The 17,946-nt window shown below is 34.2% G+C and overlaps 1 protein-coding gene and 2 long non-coding RNA genes across 4 annotated transcripts in view; 1 reads left to right on the top strand and 2 right to left on the bottom strand.

Annotated features, from left to right (window-relative positions):
• Window positions 1-78: 78 nt before the first annotated feature.
• The window catches only part of LOC124453361, a 26,034-nt gene continuing 8,166 nt past the window's right edge, over window positions 79-17,946 (bottom strand). The window contains exons 2-3 of one of the 2 annotated variants that reach the window (XR_006951060.1): window positions 17,471-17,603; window positions 79-163 (exon numbers count right to left, since the gene is read on the bottom strand). This is a non-coding gene — a long non-coding RNA (uncharacterized LOC124453361). Of the gene's footprint in view, window positions 164-14,300; window positions 14,388-17,470; window positions 17,604-17,946 lie in introns of those variants that run through there. The other variant, XR_006951061.1, reaches the window with a different exon arrangement.
• Window positions 7,291-8,703, bottom strand: LOC124453354 (hepatocyte nuclear factor 3-beta-like). The gene has a single exon (XM_047004165.1). The coding sequence runs from the start codon at window positions 8,561-8,563 to the stop codon at window positions 7,745-7,747; it is 819 nt and encodes a 272-aa protein (XP_046860121.1). The 5' UTR covers window positions 8,564-8,703; the 3' UTR covers window positions 7,291-7,744.
• Window positions 16,666-17,469, top strand: LOC124453362. The gene is made up of 2 exons (XR_006951062.1): window positions 16,666-16,696; window positions 16,843-17,469. It is a non-coding gene; the product is annotated as an uncharacterized LOC124453362 (long non-coding RNA).

The raw sequence follows: 17,946 nt of genomic DNA on the forward strand, positions 1-17,946 counted from the left end.
AAAAGACTTTCTCTTTTATTTCAAAAAAGCGTTTCATTTTTTTCAGTTGCAAGAAAAACACCTCTTTTCACTCTATAAATTGCAATATGTATAATGTACAGTCCAATGTCCTTATCAACATGATTCCAACCACTATTAACTGCAAGCTCATTTTTTGACCAAACTAAACAAAAAAAAGTCTTAATATGTAAGCATTTTCTCTTTCAACGCAGATTTGAAGGGTATTAGCGCAGTTTACATTTATAATTGTGTGTGAGGATTAGTTCAATTTCGCAGTTTTAATTAAAACATCCTGTGTTTCAGCATTCCTAAAAAATGTAGTCAATACTACATGAAGACGTTCTATGACCTCAAGCATAAGGCAAGTACAGGCATGTAAAACGTGTACAAACACAAACCATGTTGCTGTATGTAAGATATTTCTATTTGATAATTAAAGTTTGCAAGATTTGCGCTGGTCATAAGAAACAGACATGCATTACGATAAGAATTGCTGTCAGGAAAGTTAGAGAAAATGGATTAGATGAATAAGAGAAGAAAGATTTTAAAATCACGACAAACAGGAATGAAATAAGAGAGTAATAGTATTAGACAAAAGTATGAGCATAACAGCTATTATAGAAAGAAAAATCAACGCGTGCTTAATAATATAAAAAGTAACTGAAAACCATCAGTGCAATCAGTCAGATATATTGGCACTCAGTTAAAACCTCACTAACAGTAATTAAGAGCAACACATAGGGAAAGAAGTTAACTAAAAATACGCTCTGAAACTTGTCTATATATTGGGATAAACGAGCTATAGCGCTTGCCGCACAATTCTTGTAACTCGCGTTGAAAAGCTTTCTTGGAATAGTGATAAAGGCCAAGCAAATGAATCCATTTAAGTTTAAAGTCGTCGACGCATGCTTGTCGCATGTTTTAGAAGCATTAAATAAAGTAGCTATGACAATGAATCCAATTCTGCAGTGAGATATTTTCAACAAATGAAATTATTGCAGATACAATTCAGGTAGTTATTATTTATTGCATTGCAACTTTAACTCTGTCTTTTCGGGTTAAATTTTTTTTCTTTTAGACACTCGATCTGTGTCTTGGTGAATGATTTGATCGCATCCCACATAATTATCTCAAGATAGACAACTCATATAATTTGTCTACTCATGCATTGGACCGTCCATCAAATAGCGTCGGGAAATAATTAGAAAAAACACAATTTGAAGTTGTCAAGACAAGCTGAATACACAAAACCTTCATTAAAGTGATTATTCATTAACCCATTCATCAGTATGGAAGAAAAAAGTTCAACGATGATGTCATGGCAATAATTTATATAATCAGTACTGAGTTATTGTGAAATTTGATTTTACATGTAAACCGAAAACTGAACAATTTTTCTTTAAAACATCATTTCAGTATACACACAGGAAACCATAACGTTTAATAAATTAAAGCTTACCACATGGGGTACATGTCCGTGCAAACTCCTGTCTTCATCATTTATTTAAAAGGGTTTTAAAGTTAACTATAAATTGGCTACATTAAGCATATCGCAATGCATTGAATTGAAATAAATTCTTATCGTAAAAATTACTAGTTACCTTACGAAAACTTTCGAAAAGGATTAAAGATGGAAACTTCGTTGTATGAAAATAATTTAAGAGAATTTAACCGATTATCTAAAGAGCATGTTGTTCAACTTTCATAAAATAAGAAAGTGCAGTTATCTAAACATAGCTACAAAGCAGACGTCTAAAGCTTTTTCTGTTTTTCTCAGAGAAAAATCACAAAATGAACTGATGTACAGCTAAGATATAAAATACTTGAAATAAACATAACGAAAACTTCCTATAAGTCAGACATGATCAATGTTGATAAAAAATAACTGATAGGGACACATTAGCTAAAACTTTGTTACAAAAGCGTTGCTACAGAATAGTACACGTAATATCGCTATGAGCACTTTTATGTATAGCTTTTGATTACATTTGCAGATCGCTCTGTCAATAGTAAATTGAAAAATACATCACACACATAATGCTAATAAAACCGCGGACGCAAAGAGACGATAAATTTTGATGAAAAGTAAACACGCATCGCAAAGGTGGCGACTTATCATCGGTTAGCACGCGTCTCAAAGTGAAATTAAAAACATTCTTAGCTATACACATCACAATTTTGTGATCACTCATATTATGCGTAACGATTTTCAACAATCCATGTTGATCCTTCCATAAACGAGATCCTTCCTAATCACATACGACGCCTGATTAAATTTTTTTGAAAATTAGAAAACATTGGGCTAGCTAGCTTAATATAGCTACGTGAAAAATGTGAATTTGCAATCATACAGACAGGTGTACAAAATACTTCTGTTTGACTTTTCCTTAGTTCACAAAACGCTGAATAACGGTTTTCACGTCATTAGTAACGCACATCAAATTTTTTTCTTTTGCTTTATAGCTATTAAACACAAAAAACCTCTCTACGCACACAATTTGTATATATTTTAAGTAAACCAGAAAACGTATCCAATTTTTAGTTTAAACAAAAAGTATTTAAACATCGAGAAAAAACATACATTGATAGCATACATTTATTGTGCTTGAACGCGAATATAAATTTGCTTTAAAAATAGGCTAAGATGTGTAAACAATTTAAGCAAACCGCTCGATAAAAGAAAACATTTGCTTCTCAAGCAGCAGAGTAGTTGACGTGGCTTTCAACCACAAACAAACACTTGTAGCAATTCTAATAAAAGCCTATAGCGTGTAATGGCGACCTCTTCGAAAAAAATTGAAGTCAGCGTTTGTGTTTATATGGAAACACATGTTAATACATAGGAAAAAGCATGTTTTTTCTCTAAATACAAGTGAATAAAGTCAATAAACCAACAACAAGGACAAACTGTCCAGAACTCTAAACTTGCTGCAAAATATTGTTATCAATAATATACACACATTTGGCGAAAACGCATGCAAAATACATGGTTCAATGCATTATCTTTAGACGTTTGAATAATAATACATCACATCAAGTCGCACATGTCACTCTGTTTGCACAAGGATCAAAGCATGTTGTCTGCTGATGAAAAGTTTGCATTTATAACGAATAAACCGGAGGAAAAATTTGCATGCATCATGTTATCATTATTAATCACATGATATGTTTTCTGTTTTGTACAGTGTGAGGTAAAGCACACTGCGTTGGTCAAATAGGTTATGTACTTATGTTAGATTAATGAAAGAAACGTTGAGTAGATTGTTTTGACTGTGAGATAGCCAAAGACAGTTTTGGTCACTTAGACTGATTCGGTTATACCAGTGGACAAATTATACGATGCAATTGTAGACAATGCTAGCTGTTGACAATATGTATTCACTGCATGTGTAACAAATGTTGTAATTGTGTTGCCTGTTGTCATGAATGTTGATGTTAAGTCAACTACGATTGTACATAAATGGGCGTGACGAATAGCCACAAATTGACCAAGATATCTATTTGAGCCTGTGTATAGTGCAGAAGCATGTAAAAGACATCTGCTTCAAAAATAACCCCCAAAACAACAACAGAGGCATCTGTATATCATCAATTCGTGTCCTCTTGTCTTGTGATGACATGTATAATCTTCCTTTGCCAGGGCGCGACACGTTTCTCCTTAACTTAGCAAACTATTAGAGATCTAACAAGATTAGTTTACATTGTTTGATCGTAGAAGTATTTAGCAGAAACATAACGGATTCATAAAGGGTGCCAAAAAACCGTTGAAACAAACCGGTGAAAATACCAGAGAAAATTGTCGCATATGGCAGGGTTCAAAGTTATCTAAATAATGATAGTTGAAAGAAGGACAACGAGTTATATGACGTTTATATAACCTCACACATCGTGTCTTAATTCATGCTATTCCTTCGTGTTATTTTAATTTATCTAGATATCACACGATGTTTACACGACCTTTTGCGAGCCATGACAAACATGAACTAAAGCAGTTGACAAGCTAAACAAATCCTTAAAAGACTAAACTATAAAGTATTGTTTCTTCAAGAAAGAACATATAGCTGCATTGCCCAACATTTACTTTCAAGAACATAAGATTGAAAATAAAACACATTTCTAGGTGCTTCAGGAAAGATTTAGGCAAACTTGAAGTCTATTTAATGACAAGGAAGGTGACTTAAAGGATGCTGTTTCTTCTATATTGAATGTAAACAGTTACATACAAATACGTGACAATGAAAGTTCGAACGTCGAGAATTATAATAGTGCATTGAGACAAAGCATGCACACAAACTGGTGTATAAGTACACAATCATATTAAATTTCTATGTATGAGTACATTGCATTTGTTACCTAGACATATCCCATTAAACTAAAATGAACGTTAAAATCAATGATAGTGAACTATAATGCAACAATTTCTGACTATTTGGGTGGTCTAAACACCGTTGTCTAATATCGATAGAATCGTCAGATCAAACTATAACAGAGAGATTTTTGACGACATAATGTGCTTCTTTGAACTATATAAAACAAGAAAAATTAAGGCTAAACTAATGAAAGGCTAACTTTTGTGTAGGCTCTTCGTTGAGAAAGCATTTTAAGTCAGCTCTGACAACTGAAAGGTCGAAATCATAATTGAAAAATTGCGAAGAGATTAACACACGACCAAATTAATTAGTCGATGGCGTCTCGTGAAGGTCTTATGATTTTTCATGTTCGTTGCATTCCAGCAAACGACCTTTCGCACTTAAAACATTATATTAAATGTTATATGTGATATTTATATTCTACACAACGTCTATAAAATAATTTCATGTAAACGAGTTTCCAAATTACAACCACATGAATGGGATCATAGTGAAAACATTTGCAAAGCAAAAGTTCTTAAAATTAAATGTAATCTAATACCAATTACACAATATCAAAACATACTTAGTCCAGTGCAGTTTTGCATGTTTTAAAATCGTTTTCAATTAACACAGAAGCATACAACTAAATAAACATTTCCTCACAAAACGATTTAAAATATTCATAAATATATATAGTCAGGTCTAAGTAGGTAAAATCAAAGAGTTGTAGAAGTAAATGCCAAGGTAAAGTAGACCTTTGTGATTTTTGAAATTGGCAATTTGTACTGAAATGAAAACTGAAAGTATTTGACCATAAAAATAAGTTCCAACATGTCGAAACGGGATGGATGAAATACCAAATAACACTGTCCTTAAATGTACATCAAACGAAATTATTAAAAAAATTTATACTTCTTTTTAACATTTACTTAAAAGTATAAACCTCGAACTATTGAAAAGCAATACATTGTTGAAAGATACTAATTGAAAAACTAAATTTACAACAAGCTATATGGATCTCAAATTTCGTGTCAAAGAGGCAATGTTAGCATGAGTAGGTAGATTTTTATGCCCATTCTATGTTTAAATGTAACGTTCCTGTGATATCAGACAAGTTATGCAACTATACATAAAAAATCCAAACTTTATACGAGCGAAATGACTTTTGATCTCCCAACGTTAATATATCATGTACAGATGTCGAATTGAGACTACAAATATGAAAATCTTTAAAAGTCGGTATCGATTCTTGTCAGAAGAATTAAAATTTCCTGTTGTTAATCACAAATATGCTTCAAAACGCGGACCACGCAAAGGAATTGTAATCAAAATGGCGACGGTGATAATCACTTTATGAACGTTTAGTGCTCTTGTCGAAAAATAAGGAGTGTATATAGCCATTTCAACATTTCTAATTAGCACAAACAATGACTGAAATTTACTGTTGCTTAGCAGAAATAAAAGCAATTGTTTAATATAAGAGGAGGCATCATTAAAGGTTTTAACCTCACGCATATGAAGTCATATCGTGGTGGCTTGTGTATTTTATTAGAACACCGACCTTCTAAGTTTTCTTTTTCAATTATGAATACGACACGCAATTATAATGAAAGACCACAAAACGAAACTCTAGAAAACATACATAATGTTCATCTCTTTATCTCCAGAAATGTAGAAAAAAGGACTAGCTCTATACGAAAGCATTTTCATGACAAGCATTTTTGATTTCAACGCGTCTCTGTATCTTATGTATTATGTGAATGTCACTTCTGTTGACTTAATGCTCGAAAATAGCCCAAAACAAAAACAGGTAAACTGGATAGTTATCTATAAAGCTTACTCGGATGTGGTAAAAATCTCTAGAACGCGAAACGGGAACTTCATGTGGGCGAACCATTTCAAACTCCCATGTTATATGTCTGTGTCATAAGGAAGTCTCCAACTCTTCTTTGAGAAAATGTCTTCAAAACAAACTCCAGAATCTTCACAGAGCGAGTATATTTGTACCTTGACCAATTTCTATCAATGTTTGTACATGAAACTTGACTAACTGCATCTTGAAACTTGCCATGAAAATGTGTACATATATCCTGTGGCTGCAACGTGGACGCCATGTTTATATAAGATAAGAATTTTCCACAAAAAGTTCCACATTTGTAAAAGAGTGCAAAAATACAGCCACAATATTGTCAAAGAAATCTCTTTGGTAGTTTAAAAACGAAATCCGATCTTTTCAAGTGCGTCTTGAGCGCATTCAATCGGATGTTTACCGTGAAATTTAAGCATTGACTGAAAAGTTTAAACCAGAGCTTGCGAACACGTTTTCCTTGTGTTAAGTGTACAACATATGGTAAAGTGATTGTTAGCGTTCTCCATTTATTTAATGTGTTCTCAACGCGTTAACGTGTCCTATTTGGTGTGCTATGTCTATAACACCAGTTTACCACTATTGACAGAACATAAAAGCTCGAAGCAGGCATTAAATCATTTGTTTGAGTCAGTATTGACTTCGGCCATAGCTCAAAACTCTTGGCAAATATTGTCAAAAAAAAGCTTTGTCGCTTCGCTATACTTTCAAGTGCCCTGATGAGGCTGCGAACACACGCTTTTTAATAAGTTTATTCCGGTTTCAGACACACTGGGTGTTTTTCACCGGATGCATCTTTTTGTCAGCTCAAGTTGAAGCGTAAAGCAAATTCGTAAAATTCATTCGTAAATTAAAAACTCTGTTGATCGATGTAATTAGGAAGAAGTTCGGTCCAATTATTAAGATCTTTCGCGCTAAAACTGCCTATAATCTTTACAATTTCCATTGCAGAAAATTTAAAGTGAATACTTTTTAAAATATGAATACGTATCGACTGTACTTTACAGTATAATGGGAAGAAGAGCGCGCGACCGACAGGCCAATGTTGTCAAAGAAGGAAAACATCTCAAGTCCATTTCAAACAACATTTATTTCAATCGTGTCAATAATGTTTTCAAGATAGTATAACGTAGGGTTTAATCTATAAATACAACAAGCAAAATAAATACATGCTTTACACAAAGTATCGTCAAGAAAACGATACATTACGATTTCACCTTCGCCATTTTTAAGTTTTCTTTCTTGCATGTTCATGGCCATCCAACACGGCCTTTGTTTTTAAATTTACCTAAATTTACAAATTCATGTACGGTTCTAATTTGCAATGGTATTATGTTACAAGATAATGACAACGCTAGCATGTGTCCTCTTTATTGTATGTTACTTTTTCCGTTTAAAATACTTTGGTATACGTATGTGTGTCTGGCGCATAATCACAGTGGAAAATCATAACTTATTTGAGCGATTATTTTCGGTGGATTGACGTGGAAAATCACGTTGGGAAATCGTTATATTTCAAAAAGGTCTATGTGTAGCCAGAGAGTGAACAACTGGATGACGTGTTGATGTAGCCACAAGAGGGATAATATGGAGTTAAGTTTGCGTCGCTTGTCATCAAGGATGGCGGATCAAGTGTTGTCTTCGGCAAACCAAATGATGACATGGGACTCATAGCGGGCACTGGAGGTGGTGTAGACAAACTTCCAGAATGATACGGGTTAAAATGCATGCTGTCGTATCCCCTGAAATCCATTTCATGATCAGCAATGATATTTTTAATCGCGAAAGGATGATTGAAACCTGGTCTAAAGCCACCGTAATGTGTTGGAGCGAGAAATGATGGCGTTGCAAATGTTTTTCCACCTTGTACTTTAGGCACACCGGGTACGTAAGGTCCAGGCTTAACAAGATGATTCAAGTTTGGTTTCTTGTCTGCTTTGAAGCGTTTCTGCCGACGTAGATAGCAGCCATTCTCAAACATATTTCCACAGTCAGGATGTAATGTCCAATAAGAACCTTTGCCTGGTCGATCAGGTGAACGAGGAACCTTTACGAAACAATCGTTGAAAGATAAACTGTGTCGAATAGAGTTCTGCCAACGCTGTTGGTTTGCTCTGTAGTACGGGAACAAATCCATAATAAATTGGTAGATCTCACTCAAGGTCAACATCTTGTTTGGCGATTGTTGTATAGCCATAGTTATAAGGCTAATATAGCTGTAAGGTGGTTTAGCGTGCGTGAAATTTCGTCGAGATGTCATCGACTTTTCTTTATCCTTAACCTGCCGCGCTTTTGGATCCAATGGATCTTGTAAATAGTCTGATGTCAACAATGAGTCCATCATTATGCAGTCGATGTTGTGCGAGTGAATTTGTGAAGCTCTAGCTCGCACGACGTTTGATGCTTTCTACACTCACTTCCTTGGATCAAATTCAGTTTTAATGCCCCGTTTAGTACGATAAGCACCGGCGAACGCAATTAGCCACACCTCCCTTAATTGTCTTGCAACTGCTGAAAGCTTTCTCCCCAACCATTGTTTGAACAGAGAACATAACGCCACCCGTCGTGTAAAGTTTAACTTAAAACGTTTACCATGTAAGACAAATTACCATAGAAGTCTAAAGTCTGTCGTTTCGTAAAACGTGAGCTAAGTAGCGTTAAGTTGAAAGACACAAATGTTTTCACACGTTTGAGGTCACGCTACAGGGATCCGCCGTATGTGTATAGACGGCAGTTCACAAGTCAACACTGCAAATAATTACGCAAAAATGGCACACAAAAATAACTTGTTATCGTATTGTATCATTGGTGCGACAATCGGCTTAACACAACACGCGTCTTTACATGTAGTTGTTTCTTATAGCGCATTCAAAAAATGACAACTTTTCGTATACAAAGGAATTTGCTGCCAAAGCAATAAAGAGAAATCCTGAGTTGGAGAGTGCGTTAAACTCGAAGAATATGGAAGGAAATATTTTGAAAATGATAGTAAAGTAAAGCAAGTGCATTAGTGGAAAATGAAGGAAGAAATTTTTAGTTGCACATATTTCCGTAGTCGAGCTGTAACTTGGCACTATATGTCATATCGACAAAGACCACCAGCTATTTACATAACAATAAAAAATAACTCGTATTCGGCCTGTCAAAATTTTAACATTTCCCTGAGATGTGTTCGGGGATTTGAAATTTTTCACAATACTTGACTTTGCCTAACTATAAATATTTTAAAGATACATTCACGATTGAATTCGTTGCGAAGATTGAGTCAGTCTGTTTTACATCTTCACGCTTGTTCAAATAATACATCTTGTGTTCTAATTTACTAGAAAAGGAAACTGACTAATTGAATTTTCATAACAAATGCATAGGAACGGAACTTATGCTTATAGAGGGCCCTCAGGAATGCATATGAGGAAAAAGATGCGGCACCTTTGCTTCCCAAAGACTCTCCTTGTTCGCCTCAGAAGAAATGTTGGTGAAAAACAAAAAACGTATAGATATAAAATACAATTTTTGCAAAGGAATTTTTACAAAATTGTACGTAGGTATTCTGCCAAATGATCTTATCAAACACAACCATCCCATTACAATACTTGCCAACTTTATTCATGAAGTTTCCGATACCATACACAGCCGAAATGTGTATATCTTTCCGAAACAATACATAAAGGTAAATCTCATTACATGCCGATCATGTAACAGTTAACGAAAGCATTTAGACGAAATTTCAATAAGAGTGCAAACAGGAAGAGCTTTTTCCTTTCGTGCTCAATAATTGCTGCAAGAATTTCTGCCGTAGTTCATAACTCAAAATAGTTTGAAGTATAGTGTGCTTTTCACTACATGTGCGTCAAAAGCGATCGATCATTAATTTGTTTGTAAAAAATCTTTACACGCAATTATTTGCAAGCATCTTAAACATGTTCCCATGCAGTAAACATTGACTGTATACCAAGCTATCATGTTAACACCATGACACTTACAACACATCGTCATCTAAACATTAGTGGCGACTGCGCGTGCTGGCTACCCAACTCCCACCATAGAAACAAAATGAGAACGAAGACACTAATTTGATAAGGCAGCAAAATGTGGCGTGCAAGATATCAAAGTTGACACATGGTAATCGATTTTCAGTTTAAACAATCGGGAGGATTCCAGCGTGGCAAGTAATAGTTGTTGATCTGGCCATGTATCGATTCACAAACAAATGACAATCAATACTTTCGCAATGTCAACGAGAACATAAATGACCAAATTGCGCGCGACATTTATGGTCAACGATGACTGTCTGTCAAGTCAAATTCTGTATGTTAGAGAATTTTGATTCGCTAAGCATATTCTCGTTGCCTTGACCCGTGTTACCATAAGCTCCATTTCAAGCGTGGGCCGCAGCGGCCATTGAAAGGCAGGAGTGGTCAAAGACCTTGTCATGACATGAATAATCTTCATTTCCGGGGACAGCACAATTAATTAACAAGTTGGGAAAACGTCAATCATATACCTCTTCATTATGCATTCGTCGCGCAGCTGAATCACGTTGCCATAATCTATAAACGATTCCTATTGGTTCCTTCTGTTTTCATCATAATTGTACAAGGCTTTTTCTCAAGCTTGCTAATCATCTCTATTAAAAACTTCAACGGAAATTTACCAGCTTCAATCTTGTCAATATTGTGCACATCTCATCGCACTGCGAACTGGAGCACCTGCAGCGCTCATATAAAATGGCAATTAGCGAACACAAAGAACTAAATGCTTCCATATAAACATACGACGCTCTATGTGATGCTGAGCTGCTAATTTAACCTTATAAACAGACGCAGCTCGACTTGGGGACACTTGATCACACACACCAACTTCATGTTGTAAATACAATACAGTGGAGCAATTTCGGTATAAAATAACAGGGAGAAATCCGGGGTCCATAAAAGAAATCTTGATCGTATATAATGATTCAAATCATTTTCTGACGTTGCATTTTGCAACTCTTATTCTTTTATCAAACTTCGCACATTTTGCATCAATAACTTTCAAAGCAATTCCCAAACAGAAAAGAGTTAACATAAGCAATGATATTTTATGACTGATATACACACTGTAAGAGGATTGTTAACAATTTTTAAAGAGCTTTAAATATTGAGTTGTCTAACATTTGCTTAGGAAACTTATATGTACACACATATATATATATAGTGAAATATGAATCATGTACACAACATATTAATGTTTGGGTAAGCGTTGAATTAGAACAAGACTTACTAACCCAATACCTATATCAATATAGCAGTTTGCGCAAAAGCTAAGGACCGTTAATTATAGAGGTTGCTGAACATTTGCATTATATACTGTCATTGCACACATACAATATTAAAGTGGTTATCTTATGAATCACAAACATAATTGTAAAATTGTTCAACTTGCATTGATTTTAAAATGTCGTGCACAATATAAACATGTGACTAAAAACACGTTCGGTCTAATCTCACTATTATTACAAGCTACACACAGACTATATTAAAAGTAAACTTTAATAAGATAGATCTTACATGGCTCGTCGTTGACTCAAAAACACACAAACAGTTATTAAATGTTATTGTTCTTAATGTCACGATACAATGGCCATTTCAATTTCCTTATATTTTGTAACAAGTCGTTGAACTAAACACATAATGAATGTTATGACATTGATATTTCGTTAGCATAACAACGAAAGCGGTAAACCACCTTGAAGACTTCAGAACAATCATTTCTTCCGAAAGCTTTCGTCGTTTACAACAAGAACACAAACGATCATTTGTCTTAATCGTCTGATTCATTTCGGGTTTCCGAATGGAAAGCTTTGAAAACGCGAATTTATAATCCCCATGAAACTTATGAATTGAATGGGAAAACAGATAAAGCTAAACTGTTTACGAAACAGTTTACTATTTGTCAAAAATTATGGCCAGCTAGTGCAATGTAGGCAATGTAAACTCTACATTAGCAGTTAATATAAACTAGGAAATTCAAGGAAAGTTGGTGATAAAATTTAGCTTATGCAAAGTACAAATAGTAATCTAGATCGCATACATATGATGTATATGGAGAAAATAGGACACGTACATGTCAACCAATCTATTATCTTCATATTACCCTTACGCTGGGCCGATTGTATAATTAACAGGGCGAGATTTAAATAAGGTGCGCCTACCCAAAAGAAAAATTAGATGTTTCAAAAGAGAGTTATAATTACGCTAACGGTAAACAATGATTTTAGGCTTTTAGCCACGTTGTTAGTCAAAACGACCACTAACTGTGATGTTTTAACAACGATCTTATGTAAACTTCGCATATTTATTATATGACTCAAACACATTAGATTTGCTAAGGTGATTCTGCCGTTGACCCCATGGCAAAATTAGAATGGAGCTCGCAAATGTTATCATAAAACTTTTAATCGAAAGCTTGATCGCATTAAAAGGAAGTCGCTTGTGAAAATATAGCATTTATAAAATAAATGGTAGAAATCAGTTATAGTTGAAACACATGTTTTTAAGGCACGCAAAAGCAAGTTAATGTCAGAAGGATCAATTTGACTCCATTATTTACTTAAATAACTCGTGTTGCTTAATCGTTTACAAAAGTATTCATATTTTCTTTTACCAAAAACCCCTTAATATGTCCACCATTTGTTGAGATTTTTTTATTAAACATTTGCGATGTCAATTTTCCATGTATATATTTTATCTCTGTTTCGTATTAGTTATATGTATTTTAGACTCACCATAACTCATACGGTTACTTTGTTTACAGAGACATAAAATGCACTCCATGTCCTAAGGTATTCACATTCTTCAATTTATAACGAATTCCTGTTCTTTGTTTCCAAAGGAAGGTATTCAGATTCTTCTTCATGTCAAGTGTTAGAAATAAGGATAGTTGAGAGTCTTTTCCTAAGCTCCTTTTCGTCTACTTTATTTGGTAATGATTTCAAATAGCCCTACGACGTTTATAGATTTGTTCGTCGTTTCATGACCAAAAACATTAAAAAACTAAAATTCCTGATTTATCAAAGGTTCGTGAAAGAGTATGCTTATGGTAAGAACGCGTTTTCATTAGTAGTAAGCTATCATAACAATGTGAGCTTATTTACAGAACAAGTTTAGTTTATTTTTTCAATTTTTTCGCTTCTTCGAATTTTCCCACACTGACTAAAAAATACATGGCCAAAACGAAAACATTGAAATGTTTTTTTAACATTTAAATTTGACTTCGACAGCCCGACGACAGATCAGTTGACAAGACGCTTTCTCATCGTGAATCCGAGTTTCTTAAAAGAAAGTTTTACAGATGCTTCTCACCAATATGTGTACGGATTTTAATATGAGGTTTATTATAATGTTATAGTAAAACATTACAAAGATAATTTGAGTATAAAGTAAGATTTTGTACATTCAACAACTAATTCATACTAAATTGCATTTGATTGTCAAGGATGGAAATCGCTTGATAGTTATAAAGCTTTTCTCTAATGGCGTTTATCAAACTTTTCAATAATTTAATCCGGGTCGTAGATTATGGAAAAAAAACTTCAACTCGTGGTAAACCATATATTTCCTAAGCTGATAGAAAATCATTTGAATGGAAATGTATTTTGCATGCAAATCTAGCATGGCTTTTTAAAGTCCAAAAAATCTCAAGTATAGTATACGTTATCTCTATTGAGTAGCAGAGCTGTTAATAATTTACGTCTAGTGATCGTAGCAAGAAGGTCAATGTTAGCTGTGTCAATATTACAAGACTTGCGTATGGACAACGTAATTTAGCGTTTAGCAAGACTGACGTGATGATCTTTGCAAACAGACTCGCAAACGAGACACAGATATCAGATCAACAGACGGCAAAGCAAACGACAAAAGGATTGTGGTTAGCCTTATATATATATACCATATTTGCATAGTACAAACATGAAGACAGTTGATAATATCTCAATGGACCTTTTTTCACATTTTAAACGCTTTGATTGATTTGAAGAAAGCAAACATGCATGTTGGTGGTAAAGTAATGGAGTTTAGAAATTAGCATTTGCCGAAGAATGTGTTACATATTAGCTCACCATGAAAAAAATTTTAAAGCTGACATAAGGATTTCATATTTGACTCAACACTGAAGCTATATAGCAACATCTGCAAAAAATCAAACGTTTATGCAATTAATTGATGTGTACACGGAACTGCAAACAATTCAACACAATGTATTTGTTCATAACCACATGTGGAAGTAAAAAATCAAGACTTAAACTTGTTTACACAGAATGATTTTTGCCCTTTCCTCTGGTTCTACACACGGGTAATCTTTTTATTCAATTCATTTTCAGTTTATAGGGCAAGAGAAGCCTCAGCAATAGTTATTTATTTTATATAATACTATGGCCTAACGTAAGTAAGGCAACTTGACGAAAGTAATTTTACGATAACAGCGCCTCCATAATCAAGCTCTTTGGCTGGTGATGACAAGCTAAAGTTTTTCAATTACTCAAGAATCTTACTGGTCTGCTTTCTATCTACAGTCCAATCTGAAGAATTTCAGCAACAACAAAAGGCGGAGATGTGATTAACAAATCAACGTCTCGCCCACACACAGGCACAGGATGTAACGGAACGTAACATATGAAATCAATTATCCCCGTTAAAATTCCTACTTCGATGATTTTAAGCTATGTGAAATGTGCTGGACATTGTAGAAAATACAGTTACTAAGACGTAACAGTTTGTTTAAACTTAGTTCAATATAAATCAACGATACGACGAAGCCTTCACCATTGATCCTTGCAAAGTGTTAAACTAACATTTCCAAAGATGCACATATTCAGAATACTCAATTAATTGTTATCAACGACTAGAGTTTCGCCTTCAACGCTAGCGTACGGTGTACTATATGTACGACAAATTATATATATTCTGCAGTAAGAGTTGTATGCAAAAATGCAGATGGGATTCATGGTGCATTACCTTAAAAGGTTACTATAACAATATCGAAAAATTGACCTTATTCTTAGACGATATTAAGACACAATAATTATAGTTTACAAACGTTAAATTACTCAAGTTAACTTCAGAACATTTAACCAGTGGATAATCACCGAAAGTACTTGACCCAAATCTATGATACAAAAAGATTATTACTCCAATTGAGGTCGAAATAGTTAAATGCCACCTGATGACGTCATCCCCTCGTCATGGCGTCAAAGTCCCAGCTAATTTTGAATTACAGCCAATGTTGTTTGGCAAATTCATGTTCAAAGTACATTCGACGTACAAAGAATTGCTTGATAATTGTGTAGAGATTGATTTCCCGCGAAGAATAATAAAAATAAAATGCCAAAAAAATGCAGTCAATCCATCCTAATGGCAACATATGTAATAAGCAATGTAATTGCTTGATAATTGTGTAGAGGTTGATTTCCCGAGAAGAATAGTAAAAATAAAATGCCAAAAAAATGCAGTCAATTCCATCCCAATGAAAACATATGTAATAAGCAATGAGTTGATAAAATACCATAACTCATATTCACAGTGGTGATACAAGGAAGTGCTATGACCGTAAAAGCTATCAACGTTTGGATAATATAATTTCCTGAGATCAATAAAGCGGCTTTAAACATGTGGTAAAAATTTTTAGAACCTGTCACAAAATAGTACCAGTGTGTTCAATTAACGTGTGCTCACAGAGAGAACAAACTAACATACAGCAAATCTCACACTCAAAATATATGTTATATATGAATAAAAATTGAACATTATCATCCGTCCCAACAGTATGATATTGGTCAAGTGTGCCAGTACCCAAGTGTCCTTGACTGAGCAGTCTATGCAGTACTTTGTTATACAAGTGTTTGTATTTCCTCTAGTTTAAGACATTGTACAAAGTTATGAAATCAAATATATGAATAATCCAAAACACAAACAAAAAGGTTTGACGTGTTTCAAAGCATGTTTGACCTTGGTGGCATGGAAATCCCATATATTACTGGCGCCAATTCAAATTGTCCTCTTGCATTGACTTGCGTATGTTGAAATTAATTCTATGTAATATTTACACAATAGGCAACAAAAACATGAAATAACGACAAGACTAATTTGTATGGTTGTGTAATGAATAGGAAATATCATAACAGGAGAGAAGTCACGAGGAAATGTTGTTACCAATAAAAACCTCTAGATTTTGGAAAACCTTCAAAAGCTGTAGTCATAGCTATAGAAGGCTTGTGTTTTAGCCTGAAAGGTTTAATGGGTAAGCATGTTAGAAAATTAAATTATTGTTTATTTTCCATGGCAGATTCTGTTTGTCATTTTTTGTGTGAGGTTGTGAAAAATAAGTAGTGCTTGCTCAAAACGTTTCTGGATGAGCAGCAATACCAAGGTCTCTCTCCATACCTTGATTACTGAATTTTTTAAATTTCAGTTTAGAATATCCAGAAAAAATTGTGGGAAATGTGAGTATAACTATGTAACATGTAACATCAAGTGTGGCCCCGGTTGGGAAAGTGGCTTATTTTCTGTTTTATGATTCTAAAATTATTCTTGTGAAGAATTCCATTTTTTGTGGAGTTGAATGTGAATTTTGCACATGTCCATGTAGCTCCTTGCATTGGAATGTTTGCCCTGTCATTTCCCTAAGAACCAAAAAAAGTGTGGAAAAAGCCAATGGAGAAAAAGAACAAGAGTGTTGGTTTGCCATAAAGAGAGGTAGATGGAAGGTTGGACTTAGCAAGATTGCTACCAAATTTGGTAAATCTGGCCACTCTTATTTGCAAGGGTACACTTGGATGAAAATTGGATGGATTGTTATAATCCAGGATTATATGCATGAAATGTGATTTGTAATGTATGGAAGCAAAAAAAACACTATCCTTCATTACTGCCAAACAAATTTTGCTTAAATTATCATAGTATTATAACAATTTCTGCGAAGATTTTTATTTTAAGTCAAAATTTTTATGTCAACTTAATGTAATGATTGAATAGCTCACTCTCAAGCAGTTTCGCTTTAAATTGATGCAATGTAGTACTATCATGAAAAACCGCTGGCATAGAATTTCATAAATCGGAAGCAGAAATGCAAAATAATCAATTGCATTAGGCTTGCTTACCTTACTTTTGTAGCTTATATTAAGTAGCTGCAATTACTATCATAGGACTTTAAAATATTGATAATTTTACTGGCAATGTAATTTATAAAATGCACAAACTCTCTGAAAAGAGCTTACCATTTAGTTAGCACATATTTCCTCTTCAGTAGCTGGTTTCCCACAGATCTGATCTAATTGTTACCAATCAATATTTTATTATCAGACTTGAAATTTTTTCCAACTCTTGAAGATTTTTCAACTTCTTTGAAAACTTGACTTAATGCTCGAAAATAGCCCAAAACAAAAACAGGTAAACTGGATAGTTATCTATAAAGCTTACTCGGATGTGGTAAAAATCTCTAGAACGCGAAACGGGAACTTCATGTGGGCGAGCCATTTCAAACTCCCATGTTATATGTCTGTGTCATAAGGAAGTCTCCAACTCTTCTTTGAGAAAATGTCTTCAAAACAAACTCCAGAACTTTCACAGAGCGAGTATATTTGAGCCTTGACCAATTTCTATCCATGTTTGTACATGAAACTTGACTAACTGCATCCTGAAACTTGCCATGAAAAGGTGTACATATAACTTGCCATGTGTATATAAGATAAGA

Source organism: Xenia sp. Carnegie-2017, unplaced genomic scaffold, assembly GCF_021976095.1.
Source record: "Xenia sp. Carnegie-2017 unplaced genomic scaffold, XeniaSp_v1 HiC_scaffold_25, whole genome shotgun sequence".
In the NCBI taxonomy this organism is placed as follows: Eukaryota; Metazoa; Cnidaria; class Anthozoa; order Malacalcyonacea; family Xeniidae; genus Xenia; species Xenia sp. Carnegie-2017.

Bases quoted from the DNA above. Each gene is read 5' to 3' on its own strand.
- LOC124453354 (XM_047004165.1), bottom strand. From the start codon at position 8,563: ATGATGGACTCATTGTTGACATCAGACTATTTACAAGATCCATTGGAT.